At 36.6% G+C, this 26,395-nt stretch overlaps 2 protein-coding genes across 3 annotated transcripts in view; one reads left to right on the top strand and one right to left on the bottom strand.

Annotated features, from left to right (window-relative positions):
* Positions 1–3,425: 3,425 nt before the first annotated feature.
* On the top strand, positions 3,426–7,862 carry LOC126698509 (cytokinin hydroxylase-like). The gene is made up of 4 exons (XM_050395791.1): positions 3,426–3,847; positions 4,203–4,432; positions 4,717–5,325; positions 7,296–7,862. The coding sequence occupies exons 1-4, from the start codon at positions 3,562–3,564 to the stop codon at positions 7,719–7,721; spliced, it is 1,551 nt and encodes a 516-aa protein (XP_050251748.1). The 5' UTR covers positions 3,426–3,561; the 3' UTR covers positions 7,722–7,862.
* Positions 7,863–20,425: 12,563 nt separating this feature from the next.
* LOC126698505 (tripeptidyl-peptidase 2) overlaps positions 20,426–26,395 on the bottom strand; it is a 71,468-nt gene continuing 65,498 nt past the window's right edge. For both annotated transcript variants that reach the window (XM_050395783.1, XM_050395782.1), the window contains exons 29-31: positions 23,676–23,768; positions 23,066–23,161; positions 20,426–20,557 (exon numbers count right to left, since the gene is read on the bottom strand). In XM_050395783.1, the coding sequence (XP_050251740.1) occupies positions 20,441–20,557; positions 23,066–23,161; positions 23,676–23,768 (306 nt within the window). In that variant the 3' untranslated portion in view covers positions 20,426–20,440. The remainder of the gene's footprint in view (positions 20,558–23,065; positions 23,162–23,675; positions 23,769–26,395) is intronic.

Raw genomic sequence — 26,395 nt, 5'->3', positions numbered from 1 at the left:
GCCCAGGGACTACGGCCCACGCCGAGGAATAGCCGTTGCCGAGGACAACCTCCCGCACGGCTCCTCGCGAAATACCTGAGAAAAGGGAGAAACTGAACTATGGTCCTCGGACTCAAGCCTATGGGGAAACCAACTACCTGGGTGACCAAACTAGGTTTTGGACAGAACCAAGGCGTTGCGAAGTCCTCGGACTCAAGCCTATTGGGAAACCAACTACCTGGGTGACCAAACTAGGTTTTGGACAGAACCAAGGCGTTGCGAAGTCCTCGGACTCAAGCCTATTGGGAAACCAACTACTCGGATGGGGAAGGTCCTCGGTCAAATACTGTAAAAGGTTAAGGCCAGTAAGAGTGATAAGAAGATGGCGAAACGCCCCACTGTACAGTAACCTAAGGAGGCTGTTCATTTTGCGGGTGATATGTCTTCGGATGGTTACTTCCTACACCGCATCGAGCACTCAGCTCTCATATCGGCTAGTTTTGGGGTAAGTATCGTTATTCACAGATAGGTATTGCTGTGTCAAATAATTCTATTAAAGTTATGGTGACATCTTTTTATTAGCAAGTATTTTGGCCTTAGTTATTGATTCAAATGCTATATTATTGTGCCGAGCAGCGCTTGTAAACTTGTAAAAACATAGAAACAGAACATGCGAAGTAGAATAACAACAACTTTTATTAATATGAAAAATTATTACAACATACAAAGAGGGGCTTAAACAAGCCTATACAAAATGTGAACTGCCGAAGCAAAAATAACATCCGCAATACAGATAAGTAAACAGTCAGGTGTCTTTTAAACCCTTCTTCAAAGTCTCTCCAATCTCTGCCTCAGTATTGCTCATATTGAGAGAAGAACTTTCTTTAGAAAAAGTTGAAGGAGAAGGAAGAAGAAGATGAAGGAGAAGGAAGAAGAGGATGGAGGAGATGAATGAGGAAGATGGAGGAGATGAATGAAGAAGATGGAGGACATGAGTAAAAGAAGGAGGAGAAGAAGAGGGAAAAGATGAGAAGGAAGAAAGAGAGGCGGAAGGAGGCGCCAGTGAACGAAGAGAGGAAGAAGCAGGGGCACTTAGTCCCTACCCCGGTCCTGACTCCTAACACACTGGTGCCATGTTAGATATGCTCATGAGAGAGCGGGTAGTACTGATGATGTGTGTTCTCGGCTCAGTCACGCCGAAAGTGTGACGTGACGAGTCCCTGCTTCGGATTTTGGCTGAAAGGAAGGCGAGACAAATCTTGAGTCTCCGCCATCCCTGCCCTAACTTAGCCATTTCGAGCTTCGTCAGAACATGGTGTTTCTGGGAGGGGAATGATTCTTTCATCGCTTATTACTATGGGGAGTGTATTTCAGGTTAAGGTACAACCAGAGTAAAATTAAGTAAACTCCGGAGGGAATCTGAGGGTTTCAAATTTTGGGGGGAGTAAAGGGATTCATCTGTGGGAGAAACAACTCTTGTTTCTTCTCTTTATATAGGGGACGAAGAATAGGATACTTAATGTGTTCAGATCTCTAAGGAAATCTGCAAACATGAATACGCCCGTTCCGTTCCCCCACGCTATCAATAACCGTTAAATCTGGGAGATCTCGTAAAGGGAAGATATTAAAGACGCGCTTCGGATAACCAAATGGCATAAGAGCATCGTGCGCAAATTAAGGGGAACATCTTGCAAACCGGTACATTCCCTGGGCAGGTGAAGAGTCGTCAACGTTAGTCAAGGGCTGAATTAAATGAGCCATAATAAAGACTCGGTATTACCAAAACCCCCCTCTCCAACCAGGATGTCGGACAGCAGGGTTTTAAGGGGCTATTGTGGGGCCCAATAATTTATGGGCCAGGCCCACTTGGTGATGGGGAGTCCAAAGGCCTAAACCGAAAAAGGTCATGGCCCGAGCTCAAGAATAACAAGGCCCAAAATGGCTCGGAGATGCAGCTGAGGACAGTTCAGTCCTCGGCAGACCCAAAATTCCACCAAAAAGAGGGGCAAAAACGGTATAGGACCAAACTGGAAAGAAGATCTAAAATATCTCGGGAAAGTTGCCCTTGTTACCCCTCCTAGATAAGACTCTGCATCCAGCAGAGCTGGATTCTTCGGCTTTATCAACCATCTCCAATGATTCTGGGATGAGACTGACGGGACAAATATCAGTCTTGGAAAAGTTGACCCTACACGTGGACGAAGGACAGCGAATGTGGGCTAGTATAAAAGAAAAAGTAAGCAATCTGGAAAGGGGGCTGGGAGAAATGGACAAAAACCAGGAGCTCCCATCCCACCTCCAGGAAAAGAGACCTCAGGGAGGAAAATTCCTTAACGATGTATGCATGCCATAAAAAACCACCGCCGGGTAACCGAGGAAAGACCTGAATGATCCTCGGACTAAGTCCGAGAAGTCCAACCCCTTTCTTCTACATGAATTCCTCTAAAAACAGGACCGGACCATCGCCCCGTGATCAAAGACAAGCCTTTCAAGCCCACTCTCTACAAATCATATTGTGAGGAATCTTTCATGTGCGAGCCCAACACAATTATTGGGCCGTTAAGTAAACGTGTCCCTACAACATCGTAATAAAACAACAATCATAATAAATTCTTATCAATAACTACTATAATTATCAAATTTTATATTTAATTTTTAATAGATAATCACAATCAAAATAAATATTTATTAATAACTATCATAATTATCAAATCATAGGTGAAAGGAGAGAGAAAACCTTCTCTTTTTTTTTCTTTTTTTGAGAAACAAATCTTCTTCTTTTTTAGATAAAATTTTTCGGTGTATTACAAGGATTGATGGCTAGTTGAGTTAACCCTAGATCATTTTGTAAGGATTACTAACAAATAAGTTGGTGAATATTATTCTTTTTCTTCTTTTGTGGAAATTATGATTCAGATTTATTTTTTATCATTAGCCACATGGAAAATAACTATAATCTAGCTACTTTGGTTGATTAATTACCTTTCTAAGAAATCACCTATATACTTGGTACTTTTCATATTAACTTAACGGCAATCCTACTCTTATTGTTTTATTATTTGAATTTCCAAGAAATCACACGATGGCATTACATCTCGTGGTCCACATGCAACGTTGACAAAAGGCCAGTGCCCATCAAACAAGCCTACGCGGTAAACACCCATTGGTTGAAACCCGGGAGGGTAGGACGGTTTCCCTTGAGAATGAGAACTCATCTTTTGCCGTGATGGGCTGGAACATAGAGTGGTTGACAAAGCAAACAAAATAAAATAAAAAAAGAAAAATTATTAAAATTAGATGACTGCAAAAAAATAAAAAATAAAGAATGTTCAAAGGGGAAGTCTTAAAGTGGAAGTCAAACTTCCGACATTCTTGAACCCCGAATTCCTAATCCTTTTCTATAAATACTTAACTTCATGTTTCTCAACATCCACCAACATAAACAAACTATAAGTGCTTTTGCCTTTTGAAAGAGAGACTTTATACAAAACCATTAGTGCTTTTTGAGTTTTGAGAGAGACTATATAAAAAAGCCATCAGTGCTTTCAAACAAACCACAAAAAGAGAGAGAAAGAGAGAGATATGGGGTTGCTTGAGCTGGCTACAGGTTTTAACATAGCCGCGTTGCTGGTTTTTTTTCTCTTCCTGATCACCTTAAGAGTGTTATTTTCTTGCTGGATTTCACCAACTCTTAAGTATTGGAAAATTCGGAGAAATGGGTTTGGAGGACCAACTCCAAGTTTTCCTTTTGGTAACATTAAGGATATCGTTAAGATGTCCGGTGATTCTTCGTTGCAGTCTTCGAATTCTCCACATGATATACACTCAAATGTTTTTCCCTACTTTGCACAATGGCAAAAGAGTCATGGTGAGCTCCTAGCTAGCTAGCTAGCTAGATATATATTGATGAAAGTAGGCTATATATGTGCTGTCAAATTTGAATCAATATTTGCATTTAGTCAAAAATATTATATTTGTATTATATATATATTTTCATTTAGAATTTTTTTTTTATTGGACATTTAGAAATTATTGGTAATACAATTGTATGGAAACACAAAAATGAAGTCCTTTTGACAAGGTATATACTACTAATGGAGTTCATCAACTATATACACTAAAAAGAGGTTGATTTTTTTTTTTTATATGATACAAAAATTTACATGCTAGGTATTCATAAAATTTTGTGTAGGGCTAATATATAAGTGTAATTTTTGGTGCAGGAAAAACGTTCATATACTGGCTGGGCACAGAGCCATTTTTATATATAGCAGAACCTGAGTTCCTAAAGAAAATGTCTGGATCGGTCATGGCAAAGAGTTGGGGAAAGCCAACTGTGTTCAAAAATGATAGAGACCCTATGTTTGGCAATGGTTTGGTCATGGTTGAAGGAGATGAGTGGGTTCGCCAGCGACATGTCATTACCCCTGCATTCAATCCAATCAACTTGAAGGTCTCTCTCTCTATTCCTGATCTCTCACCCAAAATGGAAAAATATCCAGCTGATTCTCATAGAATCTAGAACTAAATTTCATTATAGTACATCCATAAAAGAAACAATAATTGGTCAACAAATTATCTTTCATTTAGAGATTTTTTTGTTCTTACAAACATTAATTAGCAAAATATAAATATATACTTCTCCATTTACTTCTCAAAGTTAGTCTCTACTGATTTATTTCCATTATGTTAATTAATTCCTACTAAAGATCTAAACTGTCTTTCTTTGTTTTCTAGGTTATGGCAAGCTTAATGGTGGAGTCAGCCACTAATATGCTAGATAATTGGACTACCTTCATTAATTCAGGAAAGCCAGAGATTGATGCAGAGAGAGAAATTATAAAAACAGCTGGAGAGATCATTGCTAAGACAAGCTTTGGTGTAAGTTACAAAACTGGCAAGAATGTGTTAGAAAAACTAAGAGCCCTGCAAGTGACTCTCTTTAAGTCTAACCGCTTTGTGGGGGTCCCTTTTAGCAAATTCTTTTGCCCTAAGAAAACCCTAGAGGCCAAAAGACTTGGCAAGGAAATCGACCAACTGTTTTTATCAATCATAAATGATCGAAAAAAATCGATTAAAGGGAAAACTCCACAAGACTTGCTAGGCATATTGCTTCAAGGGAGTCCTGTTGATAGCCGATTAGGAAAGATATTATCACAGCAGGAATTAGTGGATGAGTGCAAGACCTTCTTCTTTGGAGGCCATGAGACAACAGCATTGGCAATCACGTGGACACTCTTACTTTTGGCCATGAATCCAGAGTGGCAAGACCAGTTGAGAGATGAGATCAGAGAAGTTGTTAAAGATGGAGAGATTGATGTCAATACGCTTGCTGGACTAAAGAAGGTATGATAAATTTTTTTCACATCATATATTAGTAGCACTGTACTTGTGTCCTGTAAATTTGTTAGCTGGATATAGAGGTGCAATTAATGTCTTAAGGTACTAGGTATAAAAATGAATTATAAGGTAGTAAAGATCTATGTTTTAAAAACCAGACTAGACCAACTGGTTCGACCGGTTGAACCATGAATCGAAGGCCAGCCAGGTTTCGAAAAAAAGCTCAAAACCGGTAAAAACCAATCAACAATTGATCAAAACTTTTTAAAAACCGGTAAAAACTGGAAAACGAAGGCAAATCCGGTTCTGCCTCTGAGCCGGTTTTTAAAACCATGGTAAAGTTACATTGTGGCTATGATTTTTTTTAAAAAAAATATGGGAATTAAGGTTGTAATCCTTGAACAGCATACATAGAGGCATAGAGCTTTGGGGATAAGGTTGCCAGTTGAGAAAACCATATCATCTTAAAATTATTATAGAAATAAACATTGTTTTTGGAGGGTGGGATAAGATAGAACCAACCAACTACAATACATCAGCAAATCTTTTTTTGTAATTTAATGAAGAATGAATATCTTTCTAGTTATATGACCTAAAACACTAATTGCTTTTGTTTATGGGATAGACATGCATGCAATTGGTCACATGCGTGATCAATAATGGTGAGAGAATTAATGCTTGAAATTAGATATGTATGCATTATTTTTATCTTTTCATAATATTTATCACTCAAATATAAAGAGTCTTCTGTTTGGTCTCATTTTTTAGAAACACAATATTAATTGTTCTAAAAATTTCCACACAAAAAAATAAAATAAAAAGGATCACTCAAAAACTTTGAGTGCATTATGGGTTAGATTTTGAAATAAGTTTTGATATATATTTTTAATTAATTTTTAATGTGTATAGTTTTTTAAAAAATTGTCTAATTAATTATTTATTTACTTTTCAATTTTTTTAAAAAAAACTATCTCAAGTTCTAGAGAAATAAAATCATTGTTTTAATTTAAAGGTGATCTGATTTTGGATTCAAGAAATGGAGAAGTGGAGAGACAATTATATCATCTATTACATACAATCAAGGTTTCACAATGAATAAAAATCACACACTCATATATAAACCCTACAATTTTTTTTGTAAAAGAAGAGAAGGGGTTAAAAATTATTCTTACACAAGCCTAGTTAATGTCTTAGAAATTATCGCTTCTTCTCTCTCTCTCTCTCTCTCTCTCTCTCTCTCATAAAAATAACAAAGGAGCCGACCTATATATGAAAAGAGGTCAATGTTGGCAAAAAAGGAGTGGCCAGCTATGCCAAGAGTTAAGCGCGTGGGGACCGAAGCACATGATTATTATGGCTTGGACTCATTTGGATTGGTGGATAGTAGTAGTACTGGTCATTGTCACGTAGATACTACTACTAAATGGCATCGCAAATTCAACAGTACCTCACTTTAGGGTACTATGCCACCTCGACACGCCCTACCTTGACATTTGTCATCACCCTATTGGCATGACCGTCCAAAATTTCTATTTCCCAGATACACTTGGCCTTTTCTACTAGGGTCTCCGTCCATGTACAACCAGATCTTTGGATAGATATATTGAGGCCTGCCGGCCATGAATTCTATGTTTTTTTTTTCCCTTTTTATTTGGATGGATTTTTTTTCCCTCACTTAATTATAATATTCTTTTTATAAAATATCAACTTCAAGAATTAGACTTAAGTATAAAATTAATAAACAAAAATCACAAAACCTAGGCATAGTTACTTGGGCATCTTAGTGAATAAGTTACATTGATGAAGTTAAGTATCCTTTACAGAAAGATAAACTTGCTTACATGTAGTATTAGTTAATGCAATTATATGTTTGAATTTGAATTTAAGAACACGCATGCATAGATGAGAAGGGTTTTATTCTAGTTTGATTTTTTACTAAACCATGTCGAATCTTACAAATGTAATTGTTATTGCAGATGGGATGGGTGTTAAATGAGGTTCTTCGACTTTATCCATCAGCACCAAACGTACAAAGGCAAGCGAGAGAAGACATTCGAGTGGATGACCTAACAATTCCTAATGGAACCAACATGTGGATTGACGTGGTGGCCATGCACCATGACCCAGAACTATGGGGTGAGGATGTGAATGAGTTCAAGCCAGAGAGGTTCAAGGGTGACATGTATGGAGGGTGCAAGAACAAGATGGGGTATCTGCCTTTTGGGTTTGGAGGAAGAATGTGTGTTGGTAGGAACTTGACGTTTATGGAGTACAAGATTGTCCTAACCCTAATTCTCTCTAGGTTTTCTTTTACCCTCTCCCCAACTTACATTCATTCTCCTGCTATTTTGCTCTCTCTAAGGCCTAAGTATGGATTGCCTCTCAGATTTCATCCCCTTTAGACCAACTAGTTCGACATGTCAACACCAACAGATTACTTTATTGTTCTAGCTAGTAAAATATAAACCACATGAAGCATTTGTCTTTCTTTTAGTTCAAAATATATATGTTGAATGACAAGAATTTATTAATTACTCCCAAAACCATTCTGTGTATCTTCACCTACATTATGTTATGTGATCTTGTAGCAAAAAGCATGTGTTCTATATATCTTTCGAATTAGGAGAGAGCTTCGTCTCTTTTTATCACTACAACAAACATTAGTTATTTCAATCCTCTTTTATCGAGGATTTACTAAAATCTGTCGATACAATCTATAAATACAGATGTGGTAGGTTATATCACTCAACTTTATTTGAAAAGTTATTTGGTCCCTCAAAATAAGTTAAAACGCCCTTGAATAAATGTAATAATAAAAAATAAAAAATAAAAAAAAAACACTAGTTTTTTCAGCCCACAACCCTTGATAAAATATTACAAATTTTTCAGCCCTTGATAAAAAGCCCACAACAAAATTTTCATCCCTTGAAAAAAGCCCACAACAAAATTTTCATCCCTTGAAAAAAGCCCAACAAAATTTAAAAATATAGCCCAAACATAACCAACAAACACATAAAGCTCTTATCACTCTCGCTGAAAGCCTGAAACTGAGAAAGCATGGAAATCTCACAGAGCGCATAGAAATCTCATAGAGCTCAACGATCATCGATTAAGTACGTAATCGCACAACTCCAATTAGGTACGATCTCAGTTTTGTGACTCTTCATCTCTCTTGGCGTTGTGTTTCTCAGCTCCGATTAGGTACAAATCACAAACCCTAATTTCGTCTTTGATTTTTTTGTTTTTTTTGTTTACCCACACTTTTTCATCGATTTCCCCATGATTTTCTGAAAGTTCAAAAACGTGTACAAAAACACTTTTGAACGTTTAGACCCCCAAAAACCAATTTAATCAACACATGCAATATGTTAAACAACTAGTGTGCGGAAACTTAACATATGCTATAACATGGAATTGATTAAACAACTATCTAAGCCACATCAAAAATAAACCACAGCAGATTAATGTAAAGGCAGAGATAGAGAGGAAGGAAGATGCAAACACAGCGATAACACCAGATATGTTATCGAAGAGGAAACCGAAGACCTCGGCGAAAAACCTCTCCGCCGCCCTCCAAGCGGTAATCAATCCACTAGAAAATACAGTTGGGATACAAGGACAGCAATAGACCCTCCAAGCCTAATCTACCCAATGCACCTAAGCCCTCCAAGCTTCTTGCTCCAACGAGGTTGCGCCGAACCTTTTTCTTTTCTAGCTTTCCGGATTCCGCTACTTCACCGTAGCATCAACCAATAAAGATTGGCTCCTTCCTAACTGCTTCCCAGAACTCCAAACTACTGTCTCATAGAGATGATAATGGTGAGAACCAGGTTTGGTATAAAGGCCTCTCAAGGATTTGACAATGGAGAGGAAGAGAGTGAGGGATTTTGATGAGACTCTAAGGTAGAGATTGTGGGTAAAACAATCTGGTTTTTCTTTAGGGTTTCTCTCTCAAAATTCTCTCTGGAAGCTCTCTTTCAATCGTGGGTTAAAAGGGTATTTATACTGAAGAGGAGTGGAATGCGAAACGTCAGGTTTTTCCAAAACAGGGGTGGCTCGCGGCTTGACCTCGCGGCTTGACTAAGTCGCGAGTTCCAGTCGCGAGTTAACCGTATGGCCAGTTGTCCTGTTTTGTCCTGTAGTGCTCCAGCTAGCATGACTGTTCATCTTCCAGCATGCTTGGCACGTGTGCAGATTCTGGCGGGTTGAAGCCGCGAGTCCAGTCGCGAGTCCCAGCCGCGACTCTCTGTTTTCTTGCACACTCTTGAGCAATCTTCACACTATCTCACTCACTACCCTTACAACAATCCCACCTAAATACAGGGTTACTAAATGCTGAATTACAAGCAAATTTGGCACGGAATAAAGCCAATTAGATGGTTGAATAAATTCAACCTTACATTTTCGTTTCACATTTCTCAAAAAACTGAGTTCATCATCGATTTCCCTATTTCGATTTCTAATTGATCATTCGCTTTAGAATCTCACTATAACGTAATCGTTTTCCTCAGGTTGTAGCACAGAAAGTGAAGGAAGCTGAAATCACTGAGCAAGACTCGCTTCTTCTAGTAATCATCATCAGAATTCCGATTTTCTGTCTTTCAACTTCAATTTCAAACAATCGCATTTGAATTTCTTTAGCAGAAATTTACATCTGAGCATATTTTCCTTGTTTGTGTGATCAAATTCAATTTTAGAAAATCCATAATAATAAGGATAAAATTGTAAATATACTCGTTGATGGGAAGGCACAGAGCAACGTTCCAAATAGTTAGATTATTTGGTGCCCACTGACAATAGTAGGAAGTCTACTGCTTTAAGCTAACGAGGTAAGCTAGGGGAGACAAAAAGCTGACGGCGATAAGCTGAAGGAGATACACGAGACTGACAGTTCTGGCATAATCTTGGCTTGGCCTCCACGTATGCGTATATAAGGAAACATCTTGTGCTCCACAGCCAGTGTTAGTCTCCTACAAGGAAAGGATTCCGCAAAATACACTTATGTGGACTCCTATAAGGAAAAGACTTCTGAACCAAGGAAGAGAAGTCAACCCTCTACTACTATAAAAGCCCCAAGACCCTCGCTAACCAAGGTACGCATAATTCCCCCCAGTTCTGGCACTCTAGAATTGTGAGAAATTCTAACTTGACCTTCGGAGGGTACTTGACCGGCACCACACCGGTGCTCTCTATGAGGTCTTCTCTTTTTGTTGTGCAGGAATTGATCCGAGCATGTGAGAACCGTGTGACTTACTGTTGATTTTTCGGCATCATCACATAGAATTATTTTTCGTTACTTCATACTCTATTTCGAGTACTCCATGTAAAATTTGGTTCAAACAAATGGAATTAATTTCTCATTTAATTTTTTGCTAGATCTTAGAGATTTAAGATTAAGAAATTTAATGGTTGTGTTATGCTAATTGAAATTTAAAACAGACGAGGAATTTGCTCCGAATTGCTATATTCAATATTTTTTGTGTATAATTTTTTTTTTTTCTTTTAATGCTTGGATTGTATTTATGTGTGTGTCATTTTCTGCAAACCCTGCCAATGCAGCTGCTTCTCAAGCAAACAAGGAGGAGGCAGATGCACGATCGGTGTTTGTTGGCAATGTGAGAAACACAATCTTCTTTTTATTTGAACTTAGCCTTTTCCAAGTTTGCCATTCTTTTAGATTTGGATAGGATCCATGTTTTGGTTTGAGTATGATATCAGGTCCAAAGAGTCAATCTGACCCTGTCATCTTTATTAATGTGACAGAAAACATATACCCTGTTGTCCTGAATTGAAAAAATCTTTATATTAATACATTTTCAGTAAAAGGGTTGCATATTTCTGCGTAACTAGCGCAGGTTCAAATGTCAGTTGGATGTTTACCAATGAAACTAGTATGATGCTTTAACTTTTGCTACATTGCATTGCAATTTGCAGATGAGGAGTTTAAATATAGTGATGGCTCATGTAGATATTTCTACGGAGCCCTTTTGTAACATATTTGAGATGTATAGAAACATAACTTAACAATAAAAAAAATATTCAACCATAATTTATTAAGAATTGCTTGTGACTAAATAAATTAGTAATATTATTAATCTAGCATGTGGAGGGTCCACTTTGTGGTATAATAGTAAAAGCCTCAAGCTATCGACTATCAATTATCAAGTGCTGAAGTGCACATAATTGATTACTGGGAGTGGTCACTTCAACCAGCATTACTGAAAGGATAGCACTGTATTCTGAATAACCCTCCCTTGACTCCACCTTGATGGGGACCAAGACCAACTCTGGGTAATGGCCTTTTAATGATTGTCAATTTGGATCTATTTTTGGGCTGTTCTTGTTGTCTAGTTTCTAACAGTTCTTAGCAATCACTTCTTGAAAAGTCTCTGCTCAGCTTGCCAATGAGTTTCTGATTTGCTGTATTAACATGTATATGCACTAAATAGTAAATACACTTTCTAAATGACCAAATAATTTTTTCACCAAAAAAAAAAATTTGTTTCTAGTCATAGAAATAGTGGGCTGGTAGATTGTTTCTAGTTCCTCTTTTATCATATCCTTAGAGCTTAAGATCATCAAGTACTTTATTCTATTTTGTGTATTTTATCTATTGTATTATATAATGTCTCAAACTCTACATTGAAATATTCTTTTATGTAGGCTTTTCCATTGGATTTAGTACTCTTTTCCGGTTGAGAACAACTTAAGGTGTGTCCCTCATTGAAGATTTTTTTTTTTTTTTAAATTTAATCCAACTTTAGATGGAACAGAATTGGGTAAAGCTCAGGAATAGAGATCTTCCTGAGTATAGACAAGGAATTAAAGACTTCCTTGATTTTGCATTTGAGCATACAACAATGGGGGATAAAATTTATTGTCCATGTAAGAAATGCAATAACTACTTTGCAAAGACCAGAGATGATGTTGAGGCTGATTTGCTTACTACTGGTATTCTCCCAAGTTTGCAAGATTGCAAGTATACAAAACTGTCTTTCATTGTGAAGTTAATTCATAGTAAGGGTCTGTTTGGATTGAACTTATTGTTGCTGAAACTGAAAACTGAAAGGACTGTAGCAAAATAATTTTTAAATGTGTGAATAGTATCGTGGGACCCATTTTTAATATTTTTTAGTGCGTGAACAGTGATAAACAGTGCTGCTACAGTACTTATTGTCCCTGGAACACGTGAAGTGAGGAAAAAAAAAAAAAAAAAGGAAAAACGCAGCTTGGATTCAGCGTTTTCCGCTGAATCCAAACGGCACCTAAGCACTCGTTTGGTTCAACTTTTGGACCCAAAAAGTTGCGTTTTACAAAAAGTTGGCCCAAAAATTGCGTTTGGTAATTACAAAAAGTTGCGTTTGGGTCAAAAGTTGCGTTTTAAAAACGTTCAGAGAACGCGCATTTGATTATGGACCTCATCCGGTCCATTTTGCAAAAGTCCTTGGGCGTTTTGGGGTATCTGTTGGGAGTGAGTGTGCAAATACCAAATTGCCCTTCAGCTCATGTCTTGAGAGATCGCACAGTGCATTCCACTTTGGGTCATCTCTCTGCTCTACGCAATCTCCTTCACCATTCTCCAACCCAAGCAAAAGAAACACAGAACAAACACAGCATCCCAACGGACACAACAATCCAGCAAAAGAAGAATAAAAGAAGAGGAGGGGCACCACCCTACCACCAACCCAACACCACCACTGCAATCCATTTTCAACAGTTGATAATCCACCACAAAATTGACCTAAAATCAACAGAAAATCAAACCAAACCATCAGAAAATCCAACTTAAAATCAAGCCAAACCCACCGTATCTGCCACCATTGCTGCCGTCAGATCTGCCACCGTTATTGTCGCCGCCGATCTGCCTTGCTGCTGCCCAGATCTGCTTGCTTCCGCCGTTGGATTTTCTGCCATGTGTGAGTTTTGGGTTTGATATATGAGAGAAGAAGAGAGTTCAGAGAGTACCAGACCTTTTGGTTTGAGACATGAAAGAGGAAGAGAGTTGAGGGAGTCCTAGAGGCATAGAAGAATTTAGAGAGAGGGAGAAACACGGTTGAGGCTTGAGATGAGGATAAGATGATAAAAATAAATATTATTTAAATAAAAAATATGGTAAAAGGTGAAAATGAGCAATGGTGGTTCTCCGTGATTCTATTGTTAATTTTATTTGGGAGATAATAATTAGTAGTTGTCTTTTTTTTTTTTTTTAATATTATGTAGTACAATTTAAACTTTGGTTATTGGTATGTATTTTATTATCTTTTTTACATTTATATATAGTATAATTTAAACTTGGATTATTGGTGTATAGTTTATCATCTTTTTACATTTTCATTTTGTGCTCATGATGATGAAAATTATTTAGATTTAATTAATATTGAAAAATAAGTCATTAATGGTAATAATAAATAATTATGACACTAAAAAAGAAAAATTGCCCAAACATTATTAAAATAATACCAATAATATATTATTATTATTATTTAGTAAGTATATGAAGTAGTTGATTTAAGTATGAAATAAATTCCCTTATATATATATATATTGTCCTTTTTGGTAATTTATCCCTCAAACTGCAACTTTTATAAGTGTTAGCCAAACACTCAACTTTTTCAAAAATCACTTTTTAACAGCTTTTACCAAACACTCAGTTTTTTGAAAAAGCACTTTTTCATTATGCACTTTTTAAAAACTCAATTTTTTCAAAAAGCCCAACTTCAAAAAGCCGAACCAAACTCACCCTAAATGCCTTAGTAGTTGGACAAACAAATCGTTTACTCTATTGCTTCAATTGTTGAATGATGCGCTTTCTACAGTTATTGTAGAGTTGCTTCAATCGTTTACTCTGTTGTGCCTTTTTTGTTCTTTTTTAAATTGTGGGTATCTTGAATTTGATATTGTGGAAAGGTGTGTAGATATATTTGCTGGGAAATTAACAAACTTTTGGTATCATTCTCTCTGGGAAATTAACAAACTTTTAGTATCATTCTCTCTTTCTCAGAAACTTGAGAGCACCCATGATGGCTGAAATGTTCAATTGTACTAGCTGATAACTTCTTGCTTTGGAGATGATGATGAAGAATAAAATGTATCAAAACTTTTAACTCTTGGATAGATTTGGTCTTTGTACAAAGTGTGGTTGTTGATATCTTTTCTCTTAAACAATAATTGACATATCGGTAGTTTGTATGCAACCCCTAATTTGTTAATTTGTAGGTTTGAGATTAGAGATCAAAGAAAGTGTAATTGTAGCAATATACCACTTTTGCTATACATCAATATCATAGCTTATCATCTCAATAATTGTGAATTTTTGTGTGTGTATATATATTGTGCATGATTGTGGTTTTTTTTTTTTTAAATAAAATAAAATCTTATTTTGAGAGTCAAGAGACCCCATAAATAATATTATTTATCAAGGATTGTAAATATAAATCTTTTAAACCTTGGTAAAAGGTTATTTAAGGGTCTCTTGACCCTCAAAATAAGATTAGAGCACTTGTTTTAAGGGCCACAAAGGCCTCTAAAATTTCCTTTTCAACAGTATATGTTTCGAAGGTTATCAAGGGTCAATTGGACTCTTAAAATAATTTTTTTCAAGGTTTTTTAATATTTTTTTAAGGGTTTTGACCCTTGAAAAAAGTCAGATTTGTTGTAGTGTATGTACCAATATATATAACTAGTAGTCCTGCCTTCATTGTCAATATCTTTATGTCATATTTTTAAATGGTGGCCTGAAATGAATTGTCCTATTGATTACTCTCATATGGGATAAAGAAAATGAATTGTCCTATTGATTGCTCTCATATGAGATAAAGAAAATTATATATTAGTAGGTCGTTACGACATTTCATTAATCATTACAAAGTATATGCGAGCTCTAGCAACTTGAAGATTCCATGAGACCTGGCAACAAAGCCTCATTGGTCATTAAGATCATCCAAGAAGGCTTCGATTCGAAATAGCAAATCATGCTAAATTCAAAATATCCCAAACCCAACCGAAAGAGATACGGTAGCTAGTAAAATAGAACTATATTCGCATACACATGCTTAATCAAGAGCTCATAAAAATTTGACACCAAAACTCTGTGTCCAAACTATACTTTTATCCAAAAATTATTTTCCAACTCGAGAAGCAAATTCAACCTTGAATGAAATTTGACGAATTCATAATGTCTCAATCAATAGAACTTTTGGCAAAGAAAGATTGAAAAAACACAATAATGTTAAAAGCAATACTAAGTCAGATGCACGTCTTCTGCAGCAACAAGTATACAAGCATGAAATAGGCACTCAGTGTCAGGGGGAGTTGCAAGGCTGTGCAGCTCAGCATGCATTGCAGCATCAGGGTGCAGCCCAGCATGCACCACAAGAGCAGGGAAGACTGCAATTGAATGCAACACACAGTGCATCCCAAGATGCGTTTGGATACCGCTTATTTGCTAAAAATTGAAAATAATAAAAAAATAATTTCCGGTTACTGTTCACACTAAAAAACACTGTTCTTATGCCTTGATACACTGTTCATATCCCATGAACAGTGCACAAGCACTGGTAAAAAAAAAAGGGCTGAAATGCAAAATATCCAAATGTGGATGTGATCCAAACGCTCACTGTATCAAAGGCAAAACAGAGTTGCAAGCCTGAGTAATGAAGACTTAGAAGATCTGTTGGAGTCAATTCCCTATCACGATCAGATTATACACTCTATACAAGGAATGATGCCAAGTGGACTGATGGTTACAAATGGATGTACACGTGTCATAGTTAGGTAGTTTTTTAGTTGTAACAACTTTCTCCATGAAATCAGGAGAGGTAGTTATTTTGTTTTGTACATAACTGCATATAAAAGGATAGGTAGAGAGATTTTGGAATTCAATTCATTCATTGTATTTATTTTCAATCAATGGAAAGATAGTTTCTATTTAGAAAGAGTTTTTTACAAGTAAATCTAATGCAAATAGAAAAAACAAGTAAGAAATTTACTTGGATTAATTAAAAAACATTATAAACGTAACCAAAACCTCTTGTGAGGATTTCACTAATAACAAACAATTGCATAGAAAGCCTGAACAAACAATTACATAAAAAAAAACATTATAAACGTAACCGAAGCCTCTTGTAAGGATTTCACTGTACATCACTGTCAGTTTCTTTAAAACCTCTCCTCTCTCCGTATATGTGTGTTAAAAATATTTAGTATTCTCAACCAAAAAAAAAAAAAAAAAAACATAGAAGGCCTAAGTAATTCTTAGGTACTCTCAAAGCATGAAAAATCGAATTTCCTTCTCTCACATTCATAGTGAGATTCACTCATTAAACGTAAATAAAACTTCTTGTGAGGATTTCACTAATAACAAACAATTATATGAAAGTCCTGAGTAATTCTTAAGTACTCACTAAGTAAGGAGAATGGTACTCTCTCATGTCACATTCATAGTGGGGTTCACTCATTAAATTTATGATGGAGTCCACCATGAATGTGAGAAGAGAGAGTACCATTTTACTATACTTTAAAAAAACCTAAGAATTTTCCGTAATGAAGACCAATGAATTAAGTCAACACTAGTTTTACAAAGGAAAAACTAAAATTTAGGGGGAAAAGCAATAAAAACGACTTTACTCCTTGAATAAAAGACATCTTGAAGAAGTGTCGGTGTTTGGTGCTTTCTTAAAAGCAGCCCTCAATATGGTCCATATCTTTGGCCAAATAACAACTACTCAATTTGGCTGTTTTGGTCCGTTACTTTTATCAACAATGCTACTCGATGTTGGTTTCGATTTCATTATGTTGATGATTGGAGTGGTCCCGAACAAAGCTCGTCTCGTTGCAAAAGGTTTTACACAGGAGTATGGGATTGATTATGAAGAGACCTTTGCTCCGGTTGCTCGTATCTCATCTGTTCATGCCCTCTTAGCTATTATTGCTACTAGTAAATGGGATCTTTTTCAGATGGATGTCAAAAATGCATTCCTTAATGGGGATTTAAGTGAAGAAGTTTATATGCAACCTCCTCCTAGTCTCTCTGTTGACTCCAACAAGGTTTGTCACCTTCGACATGCACTTTATGGCCTTAAACAAGCTCCACAAGCTTGGTTTGCCAAATTCAGCTTTACCATCTCTCGCTTGGGTTACATGGCCAGTCATTATGATTCTGCCTTATTTCTTCGTCGCACTGACAAAGGCACTATTTTATTTCTCCTGTATAGGGATGATATGATCATAACTGATGATGACCTCAGTGGCATTCAAGAACTCAAGGATTTTCTCAGTCAGCAATTTGAGATGAAAGATCTTGGACATCTTAGCTACTTCTTAGGTCTTGAAATCACTCATTCTACAGATGGACTTTATATTACTCAAGTCAAGTATGCCTCTGAACTCTTGTCTCGAGCTGGACTCACTGATAGCAAGACTGTTGACACACCAATTGAGCTTAATGCGCATCTGACTCCCTCAGGGGGGAAACTATTGTCCAAGGACAGACCCACTAAGGGGCAAGGGGGGGGGGGGGGGTAATGGCCCCCCCCCCCCCCCCCCAAATTTCTTCGAAAAATTTTAGTATATTGGTTTTATAATTAGCCCCCTTTAAATTTTTGAATTGGTCCAAATAGTCCAAAAGAAACTAATCACATAATCCTTTCTTTGGGCCTGTGGTCCCTCCATAGTCCAAATACAACACAACAAAAAATCCACAAATCACTAGTATTATAATTCAATAATTCATAACCAAAAAAATCTCATAGAAAAAAAAAATTCCCTTATAGGGGTGACAATAATTTATATGACTTTTTAATTGATTTATAAATTATGGAAAAGTCAATTACAATATTTAAATTTTTTTCAAAAGATAAAATGCAAAATTCTTTTAGAAGCCAATAATAATGATGTAGCATTGCCAACTCTTAATATTAATATCCCAAGTTTTTAAAATCCTCAAACAAAGTTTTGAAAACTTCATTAGTGTGATTTTTAGTTATATCCAAAAGTATGGGTTTATCATATTGGTGAGTTGGTCAACATGATAAAATCAACATATTAATTCTAATTACCTAAAATCTAGAGATCCGAAGTCCTCTTCTTTTTTTATTCTTCTTCTTCGAAAAGGTTAGAATATCATATTGTAACTTTCAACTTTTTTGGTTCATATTATTTCCTTCTTAACTTAAATATTTATGGTAATAAAGTGCAATTGTTTTATCTATCATGATTTTTTTTTAATAGACCATGTCACTTGAAATTTTTTTGGTTCATGCTTTGGCCCCCCCTATGTTCAAATCCTGGTTCCGTCTCTGCCATTGTCTAATCCCTCTCTTTACAAACGCTTGGTTGGCAGCCTAGTTTATCTCATTGTCACTCGTCCCGACATTTCCTATGATGTTCACCAGGTGAGCCAGTATCTGTCTGCTCCAAGATCGACTCACTATGTTGTTGTTCTGCACATTCTTTAATACCTAAAGGGCACTCCCTTCCATGGTCTTTTCTACTCTGCTCAGTCTCCTCTTATTCTCCGTGCATTTTTTGATGCAAATTGTAGGAGATCCCATTGATCGTAGGTTCACCACTAGTTATTGCTTTCTTCTTGGTTCTTCTCTGATTTCTTGGCGAAGTAAGAAACAAACTCAGGTGGCCCGGTCTAGTACTGAAGCAGAATATCGTGCCCTTACTGATACCACATCTGAGCTCCTTTAGCTACGGTGGCTTCTCAAAAATTTAGGTGTGTCTACATCCTCTGCTACTTCTCTTTACTGTGACAACCAGAGTGTCATTCATATTGTTCACAATGATGTCTTCCATGAACGGACTAAACACATCAAGATCGATTGTCATTTTATCCGTTATCATCTTGTCCATAGTGCTCTCAAGTTGATCATAGTCTCCTCTAAATATCAACTTGCAGATATCTTCACCAAGTCACATCCTAAAGGACACCTTCGTACTTTGGTTGACAACCTCAAGTTGGTCTCACATCCACCTTGAGTTTGAGGGGGGCTGTTAACGTGTAAAGTGTTGTGAGCTTTAAGCCCAACTAAATTACTTATATAGCCTACATTCTTGTACTACACTCTTACTTGTACTGCACTCATATGCCTCCTATATAAAGGCACTCATGTATATTATTTCATTTGAGAATTACAATACTATTGCATTCAGTATTTCTAACATTGCCAAATGACTCTATCCAATCTCATCAAGCAAAGAGAGCTTTAGTTCATACATAGAGCTTCTTCTTTGGAGGTTCCCCATCATCATGAATTATGTCATTCAATGCCTGCTCCAGTAATAGGTTTAATTTAGACAAATGATCAATTCATAAGTGTAATTCTTCAAATTTTATGTTTTTCTTTTCATGCTGGACATCATATCCAGCAAAGCAGATGCAATATGATAGATTGACAAACAACTATGGGGTTGCACATGTCTCATTATAGAAACAGGTACTGTCCAGTATTTAAAGAAAATTTTGTGAAATTGGCAGCTGCTTGTAAATATTACCAATCTGAAAAGTTTTGTAATTTGTCAATCATATGAACACTTACATCATTTTGATTAAAGGATGGACAGAGAAAATACTTTATTACAAAAAATATAATATTATGATACTGGAACCCAAAGTTATACAGGCATGGAAAAGCATTCTGTATCATTTCAGAAGTCTAAAGTTGAAAAACAATTGGAATGTACTGCTCTAGTACAAGGATGAAGGTATTTCTGCAGGGTAACACTTCATAGACATAGAATACAATTATAATCTCAACTCAACAGGTAAAGATAATTTTTGTTATCTCCGATAGAGTGCTTTCCCCACCCCACCCCACCCCACAGTGCCGGGAGTGGATTTTTCTTATCCTAAAAATGTTTAATAAGACAAACTATACCGTTACAAACTATAGAGCAAATCAACATGCCCGCCTGAGAAACATAGAACTGAACATAGACATCTAACTCTAAGTTCCAGCCACTCAACAACCATAAATATATAAATATAAAATTCCATGATTGTCAGACAATAGATGAACATGAATGATGGAAGAAAAATACCTTCAATGCTGTTCCAAGCCTTCCACTACGTCTCTCACGTAGCACTAGGAGGATGCCATGTTTAGACGACTTCAAATCAACCCATTTCTTTAATTCTTTGAAGTTCTCTACAAACAGATCTGGCTGGACACCAGACTCTGGTTGAGAGTAATCTCCAAATCTTTAGATGAAGCCAAGGACGATGCCTCCTTGCCTGAAACAATAACGAGAAGGATGATAATAACAACAACAACAATGATGGTGATGATACACAACTATATCAATGAAATCTTTTTTTTTGATAAGTAACGGAAGAAATTTTATTAGAAAAACCAACCCAAGTAAATCATGCATTGGGTTGCAAAAGAATCACATAACTGTGACATCAAACTATCTGGATCTCCTATCTTCAGAATTTGGTTCATATATTTGTCTTACAATTTCAATTTCAATTTCAATTAGAACAGCTAAGCAAGCTTGCACATTTCAAACTTCAGATCAATTTCAAATAGTACAGGTAAACAAACTGTGACATCTTTGGCAAACAAACTTCAGATCAATTTCAAATAGAACAGGTAAACAAACTATGACATCCATGGCAAACAAACTTCAGATCAATTTCAAATAAAACAGCTAAACAGGCTTGCACGTTTCAAAAATAATAAGCTAACATATGTTCCATTCCCTAAAGTTTGCATAAATTTAGTTTTTTGCCCCTAAACTTTTTCAAAATCATTGGCATTGCATGTGTAAATCTAGTAGAGATACAATTGAGCGTTGGTCATTATACTGCTATACTACTCAGTTCTGGGAGGCTTGTGTGATGCAGGGCATTTCAAGAGGCTGTTTACATTTGCAGCCTAGACACAAAACCAATAGCTAAGTCAGCAACTAAGTTCAGTCAGGTAGTTCACAGCAGCAGCCTATGCAATTGAGCTCCAAATCATCCAGCAGCCAAGAAAATCCTCTTGTAAGGCATTGCCAATAGGATTTAGACAATTGTCAACCATCTGAAAGGCTGCCAATGCCAAATTGGGAACTTTTCTTTGAGAACTGTGTGTTCTTTGCAGAGATGTCTAACGCCCTAACCACAGCGACCCTAAAATATGATGCCTATGGCTAGATTTCTCAATTTGCATTGTCCTGTTTTGGTTTGCATTTTGATGCATAACAGCTAATGCTCTCTTCTACCCATGAACATCCCACATATATAAAGGAAACTGTGATTTAAGTAGGCAGAAGATTATGAGTCAAGATGCAGTACCATCTCATTTCCTTCCCCACAAAATTCAAAATCTCTCTGATTTATATGGTGAAGGTCAAGAAGAAAATGCAGTGAGCATATTCCAAGCAAATAAAGCATAGTTGATGGTCATCACTAGGCATCTTTTTTTTATAAATGTAGAGAATTTTTCTCAATAAGAGCCCTTTGGACTTGTTTCTAGCCAGAAAAACCTGAGGACAACTGACCTCATTCGCCAGAACCAGTTGCCAGGAAATCCAAGGACATTCACCCCTGATAGTACGGTCGTCACAAGGTATCAGAAATGGTTTTACTTAATTCCAAAATTTCTAACCAGCTTTCAAAAAAAACAAGTCTATAAAGGCTTGCTGACCATGCAAAGCCCAAGAGATAATTAGAAAAAGAAAAGAGAATAGCAGCCAATGTCTAGTGCCAACGTAGCTTCATGTAGTAGGTCCATTAGCCAAGAATCTAGCCTAGGTGGAAACCTAATCTTTTGAGTGTGATGAAGTACAAAACTGTTACAAAAGATTGGTATCTGCACTTCAGTTCTACTTAGACAATTGGGAACCACCCCAAGTATTAGGTCTGTGTGGGGCCCAAAAGAATAATCTAGAGATCGATTATGCCAATTTGTACATGTTAAGCCCAATGAGATCGGTTTCCAGTAAATTATTGGATACTGAAACATATAATTGTGATGCAAATTGTTTTTAACTCACACCAGCATCAGGGTTAGTGAAAAACATTTTTTTTAACGTTTCTTCAGAGTATAATGTATGATGGAGTAAGAGTTACAGTTTAATCAAGAAAATGAAAATTTAACAATTTTTTTATTTGTAGGATGAGCTAGGTCCACTGTGTTAGAGTAGATTTCTTTGTATCTGTATGTGAGATCCAAAGAAATCTATTCTAACACAGTGGACCTAGCTCATCCTACAAATTTTTAAAAAAAAAAAAAAAAATTGTTAAATTTTCAAAACAGTGTATCTCTTACCGATCAAAAAAAAAAAAAAAAAAAGATTTCTTTGTATCTCTTCTAAACAGTGTATTTGACTAAACAGTAGTCAATAATTCAAATTCTCATACATGGAAACCATGTCAATGGGCTCTAGCTAACATGGCACCTCCTCCCCAATTTAAGAACGGGTGGAGAGAACGAGCATGGATTCAAGTCCCACTAGCTGTAACTTAACACTGACAATAAAAAATAAAAATAATAAACCATTTTTAAATCAATCTAAGATCTAGACCCACTAAATTACTGCCTTAAGAAGGCACCATTGAAGCAATAGTGTAAGAGTCAGATGAGAAGCCCAAAACAAATACAACAGAGGGCAACTGGAATACTATAATTGCTTGTTATAATAAAATAAACTTCATATCGCCTCTCTTTTTTTCTAATGGGTTTCACATTATCAATATGAAATAAGCAAGATTTTACATTCATTTTGACCATACACTAGTTATAGTACTTACCTCTTCATCATGGTGGATTTTGTCCTCAATATTACTCTGAGAAAGCGAGCCTTCCAAAATTTTTGCAAGTAATGGAGTGTATTTTGGATATTCGGACTGACAAAAAACAGATGAGACAGAGAGACTTTAGCACCTTGGGCATAATTTGGCAGTCCAGGACCAGTAGTAGTTCCAGAAAAGACTTAAATAAAATGTTCTTCAATTTGAAAAATACTCAAATTAATAAAAAGTGACTGCAAGATTCTTCAATTTGAATGACCACAAAATCCTAATTATATTTTTTGGATAAGTAAATAAAGTATCTACGAGAAATAAACATAAAGGAAGAACCAAAGAACACAGGTTGTGTACTAAAGTATTCCCCACAAATTACAATCACAAATACTGAACGTCCATAGAAAAATCCAAAAAAGACCTTAAACAATTGCCACTCTCTAAATCCCACTATATTGGAGGGGAAAAAATTTAAATGTTCCAGCTGACTGGAATATCAACAGGCCTAGCTAGCCTTGGAGTTCACAAATCCTGCTACATAATGCCAATAAAATCTAAGTCGTAAATATACAAGTCTAAATTTCATTAAGAATATGACAAGAAGCTAAGCTCTAACCTTAAGAGAGACTGATAACTTTTTCCATTCTGAGCGTTCTTCATCACCATCTTGCTTTAGGCTTGAAAGAACTTTTATCTTCGCATCTCGAGCCTGATTGACAAGCAACAGCATCAAGAATCTGTAAAGCTCAGATAACAAACTGGAAACCTTACAAGTAACAACCTAAAAGTCCAGAAAAATTGAATCATAGAGAAATGGAAGGACTCACAACAGAAATATGCTATCAGTTTCAAAATTTAAAATATGTCACTGTCATGTGTATGTGCTCTGTTCTAGAAGAATATAATAAATAAAATGTTACTACACATAGTAGTGATTCTATACATATGTAGGAAAAATGAAAACTGATTTTTTCATTATATAACATCATTTTTTGATAGACTTTAAAAGCAAGCATTTAAAGGTGTTCTTTTTTTCCTTTTTTTATGCATATTCTTTGGAAAAGGTAAAGTCTTCGTAGTGATCAGTGTGTAGCTCCATTAATTCATATTGCCCACCACATAAAAGGAGCCAACTCTTATCCTTTCTCTTCAATACTTCACATTTTTAAAAAATATAATTGCACACAAGGCATGATTGACAGTTTTTAGACCCCTTAAACAATTGATTAAACTTAGGTAATTAGCCAAGTTGTTACTTAGTCCAATTAAACAAGTCTAGGTTATCACAATAATAAAAATCAAATCATACAAAGCAGCGGAAAATAAATAACACAAGATATGATCACCCAGGAAACCAAACCGGTAAAAACCTAGGGAGGATTTAACCTAGCTATCCTCAAGGTAAACTTGAATCCACTATCTTGAAAGAATCGAAGTTCATACAATAAGACTTACAAGCCCCCACGCTCAACTTCTTATTGCTACCAACCAGTAGAACTTACTGACACGACCACGTGCAAGCTCCGAATCCACGGACTCCTTCTTTCTTGGATTCCCACCAGCTACAAGCACACCCCCTTGTGTAGTCTTTAAGCTTTAATGACAGCAACTGAATTGATCATCAAGGTGTAGAAAATATCTCCTCCTTGAAAACCCTAAGTTTGTGTAAAGGAAAGCTCCTCTAAATCTCACAAGAAATTTACACAAATCGCAAATATGAGCAACACTAAAACGTGGCTAGGGTTTGTGAAAGTTCAAAAACGTGTACAAAACACTTTTGAACGTTTAGACCCCCAAAAATTAACTTAACCAACACAAGCAATATGTTAAACAACAAGTGTGCGGAAACTTAACATATGCTATAATGTGAAATAGGTTAAATACTATCTAAGCCATAACATAATAAAATCACAGCAGATAATATAAAGGCAAAGATAGAGAGGAAGGAAGATGCAAACACAAAGACAACACGCGATGTGTTATCGAAGAGGAAACCGAAGACCTCGGCGAAAAACCTCTCCGCCGTCCTCCAAGCGGTAATCAATCCACTAGAAAATACAGTTGGGATACAAGGACAGCAATAGACCCTCCAAGCCTAATCTACCCAGTGCACCTAAGCCCTCCAAGCTTCTTGCTCCAACGAGGTTACTCCGAACCTTTTTCTTTTCTAGCTTCCCGGATTCCGCTACTAGACCGTAGCATCAACCAATGAATATTGGCTCCTTCCTAACTGCTTCCCAGAACTCCAAACGACTGTCTCACAGAGATGATGATGGTGAGAACCAGGTTTGGTATAATGCCTCTCAAGGATTTGACAATGGAGAGGAAGAGAGTTGAGGAATTTGAAGAGACTCTAAGGTAGAGATTGTGGGTGAAGCAATCTGGTTTTTCTTTAGGGTTTCTCTCTCAAAATTCTCTCTGGAAGCTCTCTTTCAATCGTGGGTTAAAGGGGTATTTATACTGGAGTGGGAGAGGAATGTGAAACGTCAGGTTTTGGCAAAACAGGGGTGTCTCGCGGCTTGACCTCGCGGCTTGACCAAGTCACGAGATCCAGTCGCGAGTTAACCGTATGGCCAGTTGTCCTGTTTTGTCCTGTAGTGCTCCAGCTAGCATGACTGTTCATCTTCCAGCATGCTTGGCACGTGTGCAGCTTTTGGCGGCTTGCAGCCGCGAGTCCACCCGCGAGTCCCAGCCGCGAGTCTCTGTTTTCTTGCACACTCTTGAGCAAACTTCACTCTATCTCACTCACTACCCTTACAACAAACCCACCTAGATACAGGGTTACTAAATGCTAAATTACAAGCAAATTTGGCACGGAATAAAGCCAATTAGATGGTTGAATAAATTCAACCTTACAATCTCCCCCTTTGGCTATTCCGTGACAAAACCCTAAAACAGACTCTAGACTTAACATGTGAGTTGAGAACAGTTGAACAAAACGCACTCACACCTAACTCTAGAAGCTGTGAAGCACTTGAATCATATGAACATAATACTCCTGAAACACAACAATACACCATGATCATTGTAAGCAGAAAATTATAAATGCATATGAAACAGGCAGAATGTGATCAAGCAAAGATGGAGTAAGATACAAACCATGGCTTGATCAACCAAGTGACCACCACAAGGTAGTGATCACAGTGCTCATTCACACTTGGAATGAACACAAGGACATACAAGTTAACAAGCACAAAGCAAGACACTTGTATGCACAACACTCAACCAATGCATAGCACACAAGGCATATGCATCTAGGAACAATCCTACAAGGGCACAAGAGTGACAGTACATAAACCAAAATGCAGAACATTTAGATTAAAGTACTGATTTCAA

Source organism: Quercus robur, chromosome 9, assembly GCF_932294415.1.
Source record: "Quercus robur chromosome 9, dhQueRobu3.1, whole genome shotgun sequence".
NCBI lineage: Eukaryota > Viridiplantae > Streptophyta > Magnoliopsida > Fagales > Fagaceae > Quercus > Quercus robur.
The sequence above is the reverse complement of the archived record's forward strand: the minus strand, read 5'-3'. Positions and strand labels throughout refer to the sequence as shown.